This window comes from Phacochoerus africanus, chromosome 10 (assembly GCF_016906955.1).
Source record: "Phacochoerus africanus isolate WHEZ1 chromosome 10, ROS_Pafr_v1, whole genome shotgun sequence".
In the NCBI taxonomy this organism is placed as follows: domain Eukaryota; kingdom Metazoa; phylum Chordata; class Mammalia; order Artiodactyla; family Suidae; genus Phacochoerus; species Phacochoerus africanus.
Genome location: NC_062553.1, coordinates 112,170,701 through 112,189,266, shown reverse-complemented (window position 1 = coordinate 112,189,266; position 18,566 = coordinate 112,170,701). Strand labels below are relative to the sequence as shown.

Genomic DNA, 18,566 nt, shown 5'->3' with positions numbered 1-18,566 from the left:
AAAACTATTTATTAGCTATTCAGCCCGTGAACAGAAATTCTAAATTATCTCACATGTGAACACAAGTATGAACCTGTATCAGGATGAAAGTGCTTTGGAAGCATCATTTAAGGTCTATTTAAGCTCTATGCTCATGTCCTCCTTCTATGCTGCATTAAAGGATCACTGGGAAATCAATGGATTAAATAAACTCAATCACCAAGATAGGATCACTGGGAAATCAATGGATTAAATAAACTCAACCCACAAGATAAGCTCTAACTGGTCCTTCAATTACACTCAAGTCAACTGTTATTTGGCCTTTTCCTCACTTTAATTATTCTGCTCATTTTCTCTTACAAGAAAAAAAGCATATTGCACAGTATCATGTATTTTCAAAGCTCAAAATAACATTATTTGTATCCTAAGGACCCATTAGTTGTTCTAGCAGGACCTGGCTTTTCAGCTCTTGTTGCTACGCTAGTGACAACACTACCATCCCTCCGTCAACTGTTTCTCATCTAGGAACCAACGGCAAGAACATCAGAGACTGTTCGCAATCATTTAACACCCATATAACAGCTCCCCGCCCCCGTCAGTCATGACTGGGTTTGCACGGATTCTTTGTTCGTTGTTCAGACCATTCACACAGAATGGAATAAAACTTTATTCTTTGAAACTCCACACATAACCGAGAGAGGTCGAGAAGGCCCTTGTCATCTCTGACAGAGAAGCAAAAGCGTCTCTGTTTCATGAATGACAGCACACTTAAAGCTAAAATAATATAAAAATAATTTGAAAAATCCCTTTTCTGTACACTCTCAAATAAAGCAAGAAAGATAGACAAAAGCTTTTTCTGCTAGCCAGAAAATGTGTTTCTATTAGTTTGGGCTTTGAAGTTCTGTGTACCTCACATCTGTGTGGATATATGTGTGGCTATGTGTGTATAATCTATGCAGGTGTCACAGCCCCTACCCTTTTCATCTAGTTTGTCTAATCATGAAGCTATTTAACCAATTGGAATACTATTATATCACATTGAACAACTTTACATAATTGCTTCTTTGAAATACTAGGAATGTGTACGCATTTATTTGGCTTGTAAAGGACTGAAATGTTACAGATATATTATCTAGCTTTTTTTTTATTTAAGAATATGGCTCTTAATAAATTTTCTTAGTTCCAGAGCAAAAGTCCCTTTTAAAAAATTTCTGAAGCTGACTTGAAGCAGGAAGAACGTCTTCCAATTTGGCCAAAGAGATGATGACTATTTTATGTCACTGAAAATTTGAAGACTAAAAGGGGCCTTTTGTTGTCAACTGTTCCACTGAAATTCAGCACGAAGTGTTAGTATCTCCACTTGACCAGCAGAGGGCACTTTAAGCACCTCTACATCACTCGGAGAGCAACTGTAGATGATGCAGAAACACAGTGTTTGCCCGCTTTCAGGAAGAGTCCTGCAGGGCTTTTTGTTTTGGAAATTCACAAAAATATAGAAAACATGGACTGTACCACAGGGTGTTACTTGGAAAGGTATGAATGAGGGTGAAGTCAAATAGGGAATCAGTTTCTGTCCTAGGGAGCTTTGGCTCCCTCCCTCCTTTGCTCTTTTCCAGTTCTAGTATGGTAACCCTGCTGCACCTTTTCACAAGCTGTACAGAGTCCATTTTGCAAGTCATGGGGTTGAGGTTTATCTTTTCTATCCTATATTTACTCTTCTGCTTGAAAGGCTGAGGCAACGGAACCTGGGAGAGCCCCCCGCCCCCCCCCCCCTTTAGGAGTAGAAAGGGCAGCTAAGCTCTCAGGAAGGCGCTGCGATGGAGCAGCCCTTTGGGGGGGACCTGGGCTCCCTTGCTTCCCTCCTCCCGGGAAGGATCTTGGGGAAGTATCGTGCCCCGTGTGGTGCTGGCAAACTCGCTAGACGGAGGCTGTGCGATGAAGGGAAACAAGTCTTTCTCTGGGTTGAAAGAGGGTTGTCTCTATCCATTTCCTCAGGTGATTAAGACATCGTTTCTCATGGGGGCTACAGCTACTAACCTCTCCTAGAAAGGCTTTCGCTTCTGCCAAAAGCATGATCATTCTATACACCCTGTCTTTCCTCCATTTGTATCTTTTCTCTTGGCTCCAGTTTAGTGTTGAACAAGACTAGAAAGGATGGGGTGGGTGTGTGTGTGTGTGTGTGTGTGTGTGTGTGCTCGCAGTTTCTAAAATAAACTTCTTTGATCCTTAGAGAAATATACCACTTAGTAAACCCATTGTTTTCAGATATGTTAATAGCTTTTGTTTGCCTTCTATTTCTCTCTCTCTGCCTCGGGCCCACTTTCGTTTCTCATTTGTCCTAGAGTTGACAGGTAAAGAGAGATGGGGTCTTCCAGCAGCAGTCCTTGGAGATGGAGGTGTCCTCAGCGAGTTCTCACCCAAAAAGGATCATAAACTTACTGGGTCAGGGCAACCTAATTCTCTCTAAGCTGCCTTGGGGTTTGTGTTTGCTCATATGTCTTGTTGTGTTTTAGCTGCACCATATGTGATTCCTTGTGCCATTTTTTTCTTTTGTCTATTATTTTTGTCTTGATGACCCTGAGCTATGGCTTCCTCCTCAGCGCCCATCCTAGTCAGCCTTGGTGGCTTTCCTCATCTTGCCGATGTAGGCCTCAAAGAAGAAGTGGCAGAAGAGCACAAGGTAGCTGAGGTACATGAGCGAGGACCAGAAGATGTTCGGAAAGTGAGAGTAACACTGGTCTTGCTGCATCCAGTGGAAGACCAGGTAGTTGACGACACAGCCCACCAGCATCTGAGTGATCTGGGACAAGGTGATGAACATGGCAAACTTCCGGGACACTCGGAACCCTGCCGCTCGCAAGGCGTAGTAAGAGTACATCACCGAGTGCACGCCATAGTTCATGGTCATGAACCAGCCTCCCCCGGCCACCATGTCCTTGTAGGAGTACCAGGAGTAGAGGAGCACAGTGATGTGGTGGTACCAGTGCAGGAAGATCAGCTTCTGCTTCCTCAGAATGATGAATATTGTATCTCCTGCAAGACACGGAAACACATGGACAGGAGCCCCCGGGCCACAGTATCGGGAAACGTGCATTTCCGCGAGAAGGGAGAGAGGTCTCGACCTCGTGCCTGAGAGTAGGAGGGACTGGCTTAGACTCCCGGCCTGATGTTTACTAGCTCCTTGGCCCCGAGCAGCTTACTTCTCCCTACTCTTCTCCAGGTTTTGCATCTATAAAATGGGGACAGACGAGCTTGGCATTGTCTGAGGACTAAATAGAGGAGAATCCACCTGTCCTCTTGGCACCGGGTAAGCGCCCCCATGCAGGTGATTTTTAGAAAGGTGTTTTGTATAAAATAACGCCTTTGATTTTGATTTGATTTGGAAGAGACACTAGTCACCACATGGCCAATTTCCAACTCGGCCACGCATTTGAGGAGCTATTACCTGGGAGAGTCAAGTGGCTTGTCTCAGATCATTGATGAATAGGGGAAACAAACTAGAATGCAGGAACCCAGCAACAGAGGTCCTTGGGCCTCTCTGGAGTAGTAACACCACTTTTCTTTGGTACATGACAGAGGTACCGCTTAAAAACATAGTTTTGTAAGCTCCTTGTAAAATGTGAAGCCTTGATATATGGCAGTGAAAAAAGTAAAATTTAAACAAAAAGGCAAAAGCAGAAAAAGAAAACGAAAGTTATCTTCTACTATATTAAGTGAAGAGAGTTATGGGAATATTTTATACCAATGAATCAGGAGATTAAAAAAAAATGGAGAATGACACATTTTATGGAATTAACTTTGAGGAAGCTTTCCAAAGATCCATCAGAAATTTTATAGGAGTTCCTGTTGTGGCTCAGCAGGTTACGAACCCGACTAGTATCCATTTGGATGCGGGTTCGATCCCTGGCCTCTCAGTGGGTTAAGGATTCGGCATTGTCGTGAGCTGTGGTGTAGGTGGAGACACAGCTCGAATCCCGAGTTGCTGTGGCTCTGGCGTAGGCTGGCAGCTACAGCTCCGATTCGACCCCTAGCCTGGGAACCTCCATGTGCTGCAGGGGTAGCCCTCGAAAGCAAAAAAGAAAGACAAATTTTACTAACATTGTCCCCCTGAAGAAAAAGACCCCTTGTTTCTAAGGTTGAGAATTTATATTCTAGAAGCAAAAATTGTGCCCAGGTAGGTAGATGCTATTTATTTGCAATAACTCTCTGAAAATCTAGGGATGCTGCCGTAGAATACTTATGTAAAGCTGGATGTAAAGCTGCCAAGTGACCTAAATATCAAAACTATAGTCACTGTGTATGTGATGTTGGCCAAATCAATCCCTCTTGGTCAAAGGTCCTGCTGGCACCACGGAGAGAATTGTGGCCGGGTGTATAAACAGTGGGACTTTTGACTCCCGAACATCTCGGCCACGTCACATGTTTTCGCTGCATCACGCCACCTCACCCGTCCTCTGTACCAGTTTCTCTAACCTTTGGCTCTTTTCAGTCGAGAGCCAGCCTGCGGACAGGTCATGGTGAGCTCCTATCTAAGTGGCCCTCCTGAACCATGCCTCCTGCCCACGTGCTCTGGGACAGCCTGTGTGCTCTGGGGACATTCAGGAGCATCTGGAAGGCCCAGGGCGTGCACGGCTACTGCGTGCTGGGCAGCCCACAGGGCTCGTGGTTTGGCCCAGATGGCTGTGCCCTTCTTGGCAGCGTTAGTTGGCGCTCTGCTGCGTCAGTTTCAAAAGCAATGACAGGCTCAATGGAGCAAGGAAGGAGATGCAGAACAGATGTTTCCAAGTTTCTGCTAGAACAAAATCTCAGCAGGTTTTCCTGTAATTCAAAACAGTAGTCACTCCAAGTTTCGGCACACCAAGCAGATAGGTGGTTCGCTTCCCCTCACGTGCTCTGGTAGAGCGCAGCCCTGTAATTCACTGAAATGCTCTCTGTTCTCGGCTGAAACAAAGCCCTGCTTGCCAAGATTCTAGTGAAGGGGCCATGGCGAGGTTGTGTTTCATGGGTGCGGAGTTTCAGTTGGGGAAGAGAAAGTGCTGGTGTTGGATGACTGGACAATAATGAGACATCTTCTTAGTGCCGCAGCCCTATACAGTTTACAAATGGCAAGCTTGATGTCATGTATGCTTTTTCACGATTAAAAAAAAAAGGAGTGAAAGCTGCAGGTGTTGAACATGGAAGAACTTGTTCTTTCTTCTCATAAGACCTTATCTTTCTGGTACACAGAAGGGAGGCCCAGTGTCTTAGAGACGTGAAAGGGAGAATTCGGTACATAAAAATAAGAAAAATTTGGGAGTCCCCACGGTGGTGCAGACCTGGCATTGCTTCAGCTGCAGTGTAGGCTGAAGCTGCAGCTCGGATCAATCCCTGGCCCAGGAACTTCCATAAGCCGTGAGTGCAGCCATAAAAAAAGAAAGAAAAATTCTAAATAATGCAAATGGATAAAGCTTTCTTAATTAAACAGTAGTGACAAGGTTTTCTACGAGTGAAAAACTGGGAAGGAATTTAACTTCCCAAATGAACAAAAATCCTCCCAGATGTACGTGTTCTCTAAATTAGGGCTAAGATGCTCCATGGGGCCTGACTTTCAGATCTATATTGATTCAGTTCACCTTGGGATGAATGCTAGCGAGGGAGCTCCAGGATAGTTGAAAGAGAATAGTAAGTGAGATTTCAAACTTGAAAAAGGGTTCTCAGACCCTGAAACTATCTGTATAACACATCAGAAACCGCAGGAAGAATTGGTGGCACACACTAGCCTCATGAAAGAGCTGTGCCAACTTTAGGATTTAATTATTTTTCCAAGCCCACTGTCTGTCCACACTTCTCCCTCATGTTTTGCCTGTGAAGGAATGGCCTGTCTGATAGTCAACCCATAAACTACTGCGGTGAATGAGGCTTCTCCAGGGAAAGCAGTTATCCAGCCAACGGCACAAGGAATAGCGTGCAGCTTCTCTGGGCTCAAGAGGTCAGGGAGCTGTGTCCAGTTACAAGGTCTGCACGAGGGCAGGCGGGAGTGGCACGTTCAGGCCTAGATTAATCATGACAGGTGATTCCCTAGCGTCCTCAGGACAACACTCTAAGAGGACAGAGGATCACAGCACAAGCTGCCACCTGAGGACCCTGGTGTCAATCTGGAGCAAAAGCTGGCAGGACAGACAGCACAGGGCTCATCGAGTCTTTGCAGGAAAATGACAACTGAATGGGTGGGGTGGCTCTCCAATAAATTGTTCCTCCAGCAGGTAGAAAGGACTGTTTTATTTTCAAGCCCCTCAAACACCACTGGATAAAACTAAGAACACAGACAAGCAGCCCTAGCAGGGAAGGATACTTCTAGAAGCAAAGACTCGAGTTGTTCCTTTACAATTTGAGGCTTAAGGGCTAGAAGCGTAGAGGTATTTTTTTTCTGATCAAAAACAAAAACAAACCTCATTGAGGTAAGGGAGGTGGAGTTTGTGCAGGTATTCAGGGAAGGCACGTCAGGAGAGCCAAGGGGCATGCATTTATGTAGTCAATTACTTATCGAAAAGATAGGGGGTTCATAAGGATACTTATGCAGAATAAAGTAAAAGTCAGGCGGTTAGGGTATTTCTCAATTTGAATCATAAGGATACTTATGCAGAATAAAGTAAAAGTCAGGCGGTTAGGGTATTTCTCAATTTGAATAATTCTCTAACTTTGGTAATGCAAGGATTTAAAGGAAAACATCACAGACTCCCAAAAGAAAGAATACAGGCTCTCATTCTCAGACCAACACCAGTTTGAGGAAAAGTGATCTGACTCAGAGACTCTCTGACTCGAAATAAAAAAAAGAATCACTATGTAAAAATGTCTCTGGCAAGACAATCATTTTATCTGTCCATGAAAATAAAGTTAAAATAGTCTCAGGCTTTTGGAATTCCTAAAAACACATCTGTAGACTTTTGGGAGTTGTGTGTAGCTCCAAACCTGAAAAAAATGCCCCTGGCCTAAGGTTTTGTGGCTCGTGGTCCCAATTCAAATATGAAAAATAGCTGCCTGGGGCCTGGTTCATAATATTCATATGATACATTTCTTTTTTTGATAGAGATTCCATGTCAGCCTTTTAAGTGCCTGGCCCATGGCAGGTGCTTAATATACATTTATGAATGAATCTATATTAATATACATTTCACTCTAAGACTATTTTTTAATAGGCTCCGTGTGTGTGTGTGTGCAGGTGCATGTACAGAATTTTCCTCCTGCTGCTCTTGTCTTTGACCTTGGAAGACAGTGGTCAAGCCAACCGTTCAAACCAACTGCCAGCACTTTGTAGGCAGCAAGTGTACAGACCCCAGGAGAGAGTGGGTGGGCTACAGGTGCACATACTGGAGACCCTTCCTATCCTTTGTGAACAGACACAGAACTAGGGGCACCTTTCACTGTTTATAGCTCATCTTGCCAGGGGCTTACAACAAAATCACCACCTCAGACCCCCTTTTCTGGAGACATAGGAGTGGGAACACAATCTATAAATAAAAATTTTGAGTAATCCAATTCTTAATTCTAGAGAAAACATTTAAGAAACCTAGAGGATGGACAGGTGTCTCCTAAGGATATATACCGGCTTGTGAGATGCTGGCCAGCAGGGCTCATGGATGAACTCAGAGCGTATCATCACCAGTGGATCCCTTTCTCTGGCAATAAAGATACCTTCCTGCGGAACTGTGCCTGTGTCAAATCCTTGCTGCTGACTTTTTCACTGTTTCTGCTAACCTGTGCCACACTTATATTCAAGACTGTTAGAAAGTTAAAGGAAAAACCTTAGGAATCTATGTTATATAGAGAGAGCCAGGGTGTGCATTAATTTCTAGAAAGTGAACTATATTTCTCTAAGGCCTCTTTCTTTGATGATTAAAATTAAACAACATCAGAAACTAACCCTTGGCATTCCCATCGTGGTGCATCGGCAACAAATCCGACTAGGAACCACGAGGTTGCAGGTTCAATCCCTGGCCTCGCTCAGTGGGTTGAGGATCCGGCGTTGCCGTGAGCTGTGGTGTAGGTCGCAGATGTGGCTCAGATCCCGAGTTGCTGTGGCTATGGTGTAGGCTGGTGGCTACAACTGCGATTAGACCCCTAGCCTGGGAATCTCCATATGCTGTAGGTGTGGCCCTAAAAAGACAAAAAAAAAAAAGAAAAGAAACTAACCCTTAATATTTGTAATGAGAACATGAAGATACCCAATCAAAAAGCTTCCTTAACTTCCTAGTCTGCATCCAAACTCCAGAGCCGAAAGTATGGGACTGGGTGAGGGCTGTGTGGCTAATTTCCCCCCATATTCTAAAATTAGCTGAGCTGTTAACCAGCCGGAAAGAAGGGGCGGGGTAGATGTTATAAACCCCCAGAAGTGGGTTTTCAGTAAGGCTTTGGACACCTGCACATTTAACATAAAGTATTTTGTTCTTCATATACACAATGCACAATTATTTCAAAGGAGGGAAGGAGGGGACAGAAAAATAGTGGAAGTTAATCAAAAAGTCATTAATTGTGACTTTCCTACAACCAATAAAACAGGGCCTTCAAAGTTGTTTCTTGGTTCATTTAAAAATAAATATTGTGGGTGTGTAGCTACAAAGGGGGTGGGGGGGGGGGGAGGAAACGGAAGGAGAGAAGACACTCACCTAGTTCGGGTGCTTTGCTCAGCACAAATGCATAAGCCCAGAATTTGCTGACAGGTCCATTGTAAAAACCCTGGTCACAAACTGAATACTTCAGGCCTTTGGTCATCAAAATGTACAGCATATAAGCACCAGTTCGAAGAGCACCGAATATACTTCATAATGAAAAAACAAAAGAAACAACATTCAGAAAAAGAATTTCACTTCTGACATGAACCGTTCGTAGAAGCCTGCCACTGGCAGGACATTGATAGCGATGCAGCAGCATGAAAATCTGCTTTTACCCAGAGGCATTGAAAAATGGTTTGTAAACAAGAGTTAGACCACTTCTCAGGGCTTTATTCTGAAGGCCATCCCTAAGGCCACTTACGCGTCGTCCTCAATGTTCCAGAAAGGCGTCATGGAAAAGGGGAGTGCATCTCAGGCAACAGCTCAAGAACTCTGCTGACCTGACCTGTGTTTTGGCTTGAGAACTGTCCTTTGGGAGTGAGATGGAGTTGGCTGAAAACTCTGCTAATTATCTCCATTTTGTCCTTTGTCCAATTAGTCTCCAGATCCCTGGCTCCGTTTCCTGAATCTCTCTCGCTCTCAAATCCATCTTTTTCACAGAAGCCCGAGGAAGAAGGCTTAACCTCCATGGGAAGCCCCCCTCCCCCTGGAGTGCCCCCAGGATCACGCCCCTGAGCTCCCCTAACCGTGGCCAACCGTGTTGCAACACCGTTCTTCAATGCCCCGAAACGTGTTTGCCTTCACCCAGGCAGAGTTGCTCAAAGACTGCTGAACAAGCGATACTGTGGAAAAGTAAACGGACACGGGCATTTTTATCCAGGAACCGCTAAGGAAGGAGGAGAGCTCTGGAAGGCGCTGAGCTCAATGCTGTAACGTGACGTATGAAAGGACCCGGCAGCGGGACCGCGCCGCCTCCATGACAGAGTGAACCCGACAGGCGCACGTGCCCCACAGCTCACCAACTGCACGGACCACGGAAAGGAGAGCTGGCTGACCCTGGCGGGGGGGGGGTGGGGGGGGGATGTGCTGGCCCATCCTTGTCCTGGCAGCATCCCCTTTTAGGTGTTACAAGTCCTAAGATAAACTAGCGATCAACTATTGAAATGAGTAGCAGCCTCACCCAATAGGGAAATGGGAGCTTTCTGTCCTTGCAGAGGCACATCTTTTAAGATGTCTCAAGTGTTGCTCCATAACAAGTCATTCCACCAGGGGACGCCATCCGTAAACATGTGTCCACCAGATAAAACCAAAGATCACCTTCGCATCGAACCAAAGTAATGAGACTGAATTGCTGGCAACAGCCTCTTATTTGGGGGGCTCTGAAAGTAGCTTCTCTAATGACATACCGCCTCCAGGAGGAAATGCAGTTCCTCTTTCCAACATAGAAAATGATCCTACATAGGATTTGGGGTATGACACTTTACAACTGTAGATCCTATGTCCCCCTGCACTCAAGATGTAGCCTCCAACGCCTTCATGGGACCTGCAAGGCTTGAGTGGCCCCCCTCGCTCCCCCCACCACCCTTTCCTCCCGCCTATTCGTCCCATTCCTTGTGAGCCAATCCTCCCCGCACCTTCTGATCCTTTCTGTTTTGTGACTTGAGACCTGTGCATATGTTATGTCCTCTTCTTGGGGAGCTCTTCTCCCATGCTCACTTGAAGGCTGCCCCCTCTCACTTTCTTAAACAAATGTCCCTCCTGGTAGCATGACCTCAGCCTTTACGGTCAATATACAATCCTGGCTTGTGAATGGGAAGTTGGATTTCATTGGTAATGTCAGGCACATTTTTCAAATTTTGGTTTTCCCTCACCAGAGGGTGGCTAAATTTTCATAAGGAAAGTTGCCACCATCACCAGATGATGGTGACTAGAAAATTGGGGACTTTGCTGCTTATGGAAAGTAGCAGGGAAAGAGGGATATGGCGTCTCCACTGAGCTTATAGAGCCGACACTGTTGGCTGCCTGTTCGAAGCTCAAGTCTCTTCCTCCTTTTCCATATTAAAAGAATCCTGATCCTGTCCAGGTTCTCCCAACTCATGTTTCCCCCAAGGAAGCTGACCTTGTCTTTGGCTTAGGAGTAAATCCTAACGATGTAAGCAAGTTTTAGTACTTCCATCTCCCTTGCTAGTAATTTGTTAGGCTGGGCGCGGACCCCGTTCTAGCCAACGTGATGTGAGGAGAAGGCTGCTGGGGCCTTTTTCAGGCAAGGTTTCCTTGCTCATCACCACGCAGTGGTTGGAAGAACAGCAGCCATCCTGCAACCAGGAGGGAGCTACCTTGAGGACAGCTCACTCAAGAGGACAGCTCACTCAAGAGGACGGCACAGTATTCCCTTGAGATGTGACTGAGCTGCTGAATTACCCATTACCCTTTCAGTGATTCTATCACAAGACCTCTTGGTGTTGACATAAAGCTTCCTAATTGGATAAGCCATGTGGAGTTTTGCTTTTTATTATTTATACCCCAAAGCATCCCAGCGGACACAACACACCAGATCTGATCTTCAGTAGACTTTTGAACACAAATTAATTTTTTTGCGGCTATAAAATAGATCTATTTGGGAGCTCCTGTCGTGGCTCAGCAGTCCATAAGGATGTGGGTTTGATCCCTGGCCTCACTAGCCTCGCTCAGTGGGTTTAAGGATCCAGTGTTGCTGTGAGCTGTGGTGTAGGTCGCAGAGGCAGCTCAGATCCCCAGTTGCTGTGGTTGTATGTAGGCCAGCAGCTACAGCTCCCAATCGACCCCTAGCCTGGGAACCTCCATATATACCACAGGTGTGGTCCTAAAAAGACAAAATATACAGACATACATAAATATATAGTCATAGATACTGCCAGTGAACTACTCACTACATCAGTTATCTGCTTTTCATAGACTGGTGGGATATACGTCAGTGGCTTTTGTACAAGCCCAAAGCAAAGAAACACACAAATGACACATTTTCAGTATGTATCCGTCTCCACTCCTTAACCCCAGATCTATGACTTTCTGAACCATTAGCACATGTCTCTCCCCGCCCCACCTGCAGCCCCTCACTGGGGAAGCAGAGCCCTTCGGCTACTATATTTTGCTACTAGACTGTGCACTTACATGATCAGAGCAGATCAAGGAAAGCAGCTTTGGAATAGTTACTACCTTTTAATCTTCTTGAGTCTCAAAAATTATTGTAGTTTATATCCAATTTCTTAAGTCTCTGCCCAGAGATTTATTCTTTCATTTGTTAAATATTTATTGGCCATGTTCTCGATGCCGGAGTGACAAGAATCAATAGGCTAACTTGGGCTCCTCCTGCTGGTGGTCTAGGAGACGTCCGCGGAGGTGGTATTTGAGTTGGGGATAAACAGGTATCGAAACTTTGAGGGTTAGGGCACGAGGGGCTGCTTTGGAGCACTGCGGAATTGAACGTTTGGGTATCGTGGTGACCCACAATATTGCTGGCAACAAGGGCACAGTACATATTATTGTCCCAGATCTGGACATAAGCCTCACTCCCTAAGCTTCGAACAATCAGGCTGACTCAGAACAGAGGGCAGTGCATTTTTCAGGGAAACCCTCAGTGCCAGCCATTGGGCTTGTGTCCCGGAGGGCAAAGGCTCTTTGTTGGGATGTGACAAACAAACGGCTGGGGAGCCACGGGGGAGCTACTTGGCCAATGGGATGATTGCTATTTGAGGGAAGTCAGTAGCTCTGTCCCTGGCACATCTCAGCCACTGTCCACTCTGGAGCCATGTGGCTTTTTATTATAACTGGGCACAGGGCCCTTACACTGTGATACTTTTCCAAAATATACTTTCAGGGAGGAGACTATTTATTTTGTTTCCCTCCGAACCTGATGTGATGCAAGAGACAAATACATAGCTTATGTTCTGCTTCCCCCAGTCCTTACTCTGCTCATGCAGACACCACCAATCAATCCTGACACACTTTCTGGCCACACCTGGACACTGCATCCACGTTCTCAACCACTGTAAGCCACTACCAAGAGATGAGTGTTGCATATTCCAATCCCAGTGCTCTCACTCTCTGGTTTCACAACTGGACAAATTACTTAACCTAAGTCTTTATTCATCTGAAATAATACTACTACTTAACCTGTAATCTAGTTCTATGAATTCTGTAGGACCATATAAGTAAGGTATTTAGCTAGCAGAGAGCTTCTAACATATAGGTGCTGAGTAAAACAGTTTTTATTATACTATTATTATTTTATTACTGCTTTTTTTTAGGGCTGTACCCATGGCATAGGATAGTTTCCAGACTAGGGGTCAAATTGGAGCTGCAGCTGCTGGCCTACACCACCGCCACAGCAACGCCCGATCAGAGCCACGTCTATGACCTACACCAAAGCTCAAGGCAAAACCAGATCCCCCCACCCACCGAGCAAGGCCAGGGATCGAACCCTCATCCTCACTGATACTGGTCGGATTCGTTTCCACTGCGCCACAACAGGAACTCCTTATTACTACCTATTGCCATTATTATTGCTGCTTTGCTCCATCTGTCCTTCATTAACTTGCTCATCTTATTAGTGGTTAAGGCTAATTATCCCTAAATGGAAATCAAGGACACTGAGAATCTGATTTGCACCGATGAGTATTCATGTCAGTGAGTATTTTACTGTTAAGTGTTTAAGCGTTTTATTTTATGAGCCAGCTTTTCACAAAATAAGTGATAGTTACTTCTCAATAGGATGTAACATGAGCATTTTCCATAGAACACCCTGACGGAAAGATGCCTGGTATAGAAAAGCATCTGGTTCACGTGAAATTTATTTACTTGTCTTTTGTCCCTTTTAGGGCTGCACCCGAGGCACACGGAGGTTCCCAGATTAGGGGTCTAATCGGAGCTATAACCGCCGGCCTGTGCCACAGCCACAGCCACTCCAGATCCGAGCCGCGTCTGCAACCTACATACACCACAGCTCACGGCAATGCAGGATCCTTAACCCACTGAGCGAGGCCAAGAATCGAACCCGCAACCTCATGGTTCCTAGTCGGATTGTTTCCACTGTGCCACAATGGGAACTCCTGAAATTTATCTTTTGATCAGATGCTAAAGATTATTCTAAATCCAGGCCCTCAAAGAGGCCAAGAGTCAGGTCATTGTGTTTAATGAGGGCAGATGAAACATCACATGCCTTTTCTCAGCTGTAAGTTCACACAGGCATCTTTTTTTTTTTTTTTTTTAAAGAAATACATTCTTTTCTCGCCAAAGTCTAGCTCTGATTACAGCAATTAATGAAAAAGAGAGCTCAGTGAAGGGCGTGGTGGATGTATGTTTCTGCCCTCCTTCAGCTACACATCATGCAGCAAGGAGATCTGGAGGAAATCCCAGCTCTCATTAACTAAGGTGCTTCTTCTCAATGGAGTGTTCTGGATTCCTAGTCCGGAAGAAGCCTGTTTTGTCCTCATTAGCCATTTGCCACAGTATGTACCCAAGAAGGTATGAGGAATGCCCGCTGGACTGTTAACTGTGATACTCTGGGGGTGGGGATGGGAACCTTCTATTTTGTACTATATACGCTTCTGCATTGTTTGTCGTAAAGCAAGCAGATATTAGATTGACAATTAAAAATATATTGAAAAGTAGGTGCCTAGGTGCAACTGATTCACTGAATACATAATCGCAATGGTACTAAGGTGCAGCTTTTTAGAATGAGGTTGAGACACAACACGGATCCCCGATCAGCTCATGGATGACACAATGGCACGAGTAAAGAAAGGCTGACTCCTTTACTGAATCAACACCTGTGTCACCCACATCCACCAAGTATCAGATATTATACTACTCACTGGGCAGAGGAAGAATCTCTACAAGTCATTGCAAGGGAAAATAAACATGTAAATAAACAAATATGTAGGTATCATATAGATTAATTTCAAATTCTGCCAGAAACAATACATGGTTTAAATATTAGGGTCCTTTCTGGAAAAGTTTGAGAGATTTGACCCATCTTCTTTCAAACCCAAGCTCTGACCATGAGGGTCTGACTGTGTATTTAGTTAAGAAGTTGAATTACTCTGTGTTCTAGCCTTCCAGTTTTAGAGCCATCTGGAAGTCAAAGTGGAAAACCTCAGTAATGACTATAAGAATTCCAGAATTCTTTCCCCTCCCCCTAACATTTGTATGTTGAATCTAATCCCCTAAGTGGTAGAATTTGGATTTGGGCCTTTTTTTAAATGGAAGTATAGTTGATTTACCAAAAAAAAAAAAAAAAGAATTCCAGAATTCTGCCTTGTGATGAAAGTGCCATGCGTACACATCATCAAGCATATTTTCAACGATTTCTGCATAAACACTACACATTCATAAAACCACTTGTCGGCCCCAACTTCAATGTGAGGAATTTTAGAATCAAAAGAAGGTTTTCTCAAGGACTTTTTGTTCTGAGGTGTCAACCACCCCACCCCTCATCCTCTACTAACTCAATAATCAAAGGTTCAATTACTTCCAAGATGGAGCGATAAAAACATTACATTTATATCCTGTAATTAGAAAAAGGAAAAAACAGGGTGATATTTTGTTAGTCGTCAACATGTGGCAACAGCTGACCCAACGGTAGCAACTAAAAACATGGGAGAGGCCACTGATTTTCCTGATAACAAACCTGTAACTGCCATTAGACTGCTTTAGTCTCTGACAACTATTCTAGACTCTGCCAGAGTCCGGAGTAGGAAGAATGCAGAATAATCCTAGAATAGGTTAAAGCTAATTAACAACAACCAAAAAATCCACCTCTGAGCCTTTGCACTTGGGAGGTGCTATGGAATTACAACAGGAACAGTAGCGTTTCTGCATCAGTATCATGTCTCTATCAGCAAAGTACAACCCAACTTCTACAGCCTTTCCACAGGAGATGACAGGCATCCTTAATAGAGAATGTCTACTTTCGTTTGGTCTAGTCTGGTCTTTGCTGAAAACACAGTTTTTTCAATAATACTGTAACAAGCTATCAAAATATCTGGGTTTTTTTTTTTTTTTTTTGGCTTGATAAATTAGCAGTTAAACGGGGGTGATACATCATAGCTTTAAAAAAATTGGCTTTCTCTACTCCTCTTCCACTAGCAATTCACAGTGTACAATTTCACTTCTTCCTGAGTGATCATTTCTAGGTGTGACTCATTTACCATGATGGGTATATTTAACTGGATATGACCATTAGAAAGCCAGAAGTTTCTTGTGGATCCAGAAACAAGAGGCTAAAACTGTACATTATAAATATACCAAAATTGAAAACACACACACGTCTTTTGAAATCTTGCCATTTGAGACAACACGGATGGATCTTGAGGGTATTATGCTAAGTAAAATAAGTCAGACTAAGAAAGAGTAATACTATATGATTTCACTCATACGTAGAATATAAAAAACTGATTCTGTATAGTTTGATCCGGTATGTGTACATTTTCAAAAGGTTATGCAAACCCATACTGTTAGTTATAAAAATATTTATAAGGAAAACTACCCAAACTGTTAACAATCATTCCTATTAGAATTTTATTTTACAGTATCCCTGCATTTGGTTTTTTCTAGAAGCGACTAGAAACCCAATTTTAAATTCTCATTTCTAATATTTATAACTTGATGTTAAATAATCCTTGGGTTTTTTTTTTTTTGGTCAATAATAAAAAAGACACCTTAAAAATAATATGGAAGTTCCTTAGAAAACTAAAAATAGAACTACCATATAATGCGGCAATTCCGCTCCCGGGTAGGTATCCAGAAAAAATGAAAACTCTAATTCGAAAAGATATATGCACACCAATGTTCACAGTGGCACTATTTACAACAGCCAAGACATAGAGGCAACCTAAGTGTCCAATAGATGACTGGCTTAAGAAGATAGGAGGTTTGTGTGTGTATACACATACACACCAATGGAATATTACTCGGCCATAAAAAGAATGCAATACTGCTGTTTGCAGCAACAAGGACAGACTTAGAGAATATTTTGCTTAGTGAAATAAGTCAGAATATTTTGCTTAGTGAAATAAGTCAGAGAAAGACAAATATTATATAATATTCTTTCTTTTTTAGGGGGTCATTTTAGGGCTGCACTGTGGCATAGGAAAGTTCTAAGGCTAGGGGTCGAATTGGAGCTGCAGCCGCTAGCCTACTTCATAGCCAGGCCAGATCTGAGCCACATCTGCAACCTACACACAACTCACAGCAACGATGGATCCTTAACCCACTGAAGCAAGGCCAGGGATCGAACCATTGTCCTCATGGATGCTAGTCAGATTTGCTTCTGCTGAGCCATGATGGAAACTCCTATAATACCATTTAGAAATTGGTAAGGGGAAAACCAGCCTCCTGTCGCCCGGGTCCTTTGCATCAGAAATACAGTAGTTTTGAAGTGTCTGTTGTGGCTAAGAACCTGACTAGTATTCAGGGTTCAATACTTGGACTTGCTCAGTAGGTTAAGGGATCCAGCGTTGCCTTAAGCTTTTGGTGTAGGTTGAAGACATGGCTTGGATCCAACATTTTTGTGGCTGTGGTCTCGGCTGGCAGCTGCAGCTCTGATTTGACCCCTGGCCTGGGGACTTCCATATGCCAGGGGTACAGTCCTAAAGAGAGAAGAGAAGAGACAGACAGGAGTTCTCAGATCAATTCACCACCACCATCACAGAACCAGAGAGATGAACAGACAGGTAGAGATCAAGTGGAGGAGATCCCACTGTGGCACAGCAGAAATGAATCTGACTAGTAACCATGAGGTTGCAGGTTCGATCCCTAGCCTTGCTCAGTGGGTTAAGGATCCCGAGTTGCCGTGAGCTGTGGTATAGGCCAGCAGCTGTACCTCCAATTGGACCCCTAGCCTGGACCCTCCATATGCTGAGGGTGTGGTCCTAAAAAGCAAACAAACAAACAAACAAAAGATCAACTGGAGCTCTTTAATGATAGCTACTGGCTTACGAGAGGCAGCCTAAGTTCTGGGAGCCAACTGGTGATCTCAGAACATGGAGCCTTCAAGCTAAAAAGTGGTGGCTGTGAGCATTGTGTGTGGCACTCTTCCTAGCAATCACTGGGAATGTATCTTCCAGGTGAAACTCGAGCTCTTCAACTGCAAGGTGTTTATAGAGGGTGCCCAGATGGGTCACACTTCTAAAGTGTCACGCTGGCAATGGTTGGCTAGGACTGTGCTGCAGAGCTTATTACCAGCTCACCCAAAAGAAACCTTGGCCACAAACCCCCAGCAGTGCTTAGAATCTCTGAACTTGTGGCCAATTCTGAGCCAACTATCTTAAAAAGGCCAACAGGCTGGCATGGCTGCTCTGACACTGTAAACATCCAGTGTATTCTGGGACCTTGTCGCTTCCAGCTCAAGAACTTCCTGTGGCTTGAAGGAAGCCTGAGGAGTTTCCCTTTCCTGCATCTCAAAGCCTCCCACAGCCTGCACAAAGAGGCCACGGAAACCTGTGGCCTCAATCTCATCACAAAATAATTTTGAAAAGAAAAATCATAGCACAGACAAGCACACTTTGATACACATTTTTGTACACCAGGTCTAATTAAAGAAGAAAAATCTCCTCCGTTCCTTAATTTGTCTATAGATCCTTGGCTTGCTTCCTATTTCCATTTTCCTATTAATCCACATTTTTGAGTAAAGAATTCAAATGAGACAAGACTGTTATCTACTAGCAGCAAAAAGTGGAGACAACAAAAATGACTACTTTGAACTATTATGCCTATGAAGTTTTATATATCGAATTTCACCTGTCTTCACCCCCTTAAACAAGACAGGGATATCCCTCAATAAGACCATAAATGCAAGAAAAACTTAATAAAATGTTAATCACTAATAAAAATATAATGAGGTAATACATATGAAAATATTTCTAGTAAATAAGGCATCTTCGACGAGTTTAAGGTATGATCAGAGAGGCACCCCGGTGTTTAGGCAAAGAAAATCTAACAACCAGATTCCTCCATCTATTC

At 44.0% G+C, this 18,566-nt stretch overlaps 1 protein-coding gene and 1 long non-coding RNA gene across 5 annotated transcripts in view; one reads left to right on the top strand and one right to left on the bottom strand.

Moving 5' to 3' along the window:
• Positions 1-622: 622 nt before the first annotated feature.
• The window catches only part of ELOVL6 (ELOVL fatty acid elongase 6), a 449,693-nt gene continuing 431,749 nt past the window's right edge, over positions 623-18,566 (bottom strand). For all 4 annotated transcript variants that reach the window (XM_047751675.1, XM_047751676.1, XM_047751677.1 and 1 more), the window contains 2 exons: positions 8,622-8,773; positions 623-3,012 (listed from right to left, as the gene is read on the bottom strand). In XM_047751675.1, coding sequence (XP_047607631.1) covers positions 2,588-3,012; positions 8,622-8,773 — 577 coding nt within the window. In that variant the 3' untranslated portion in view covers positions 623-2,587. The remainder of the gene's footprint in view (positions 3,013-8,621; positions 8,774-18,566) is intronic.
• Positions 3,008-7,662, top strand: LOC125110374 (uncharacterized). Its single transcript, XR_007130586.1, has 2 exons — positions 3,008-3,286; positions 7,508-7,662. It is a non-coding gene; the product is annotated as an uncharacterized LOC125110374 (long non-coding RNA).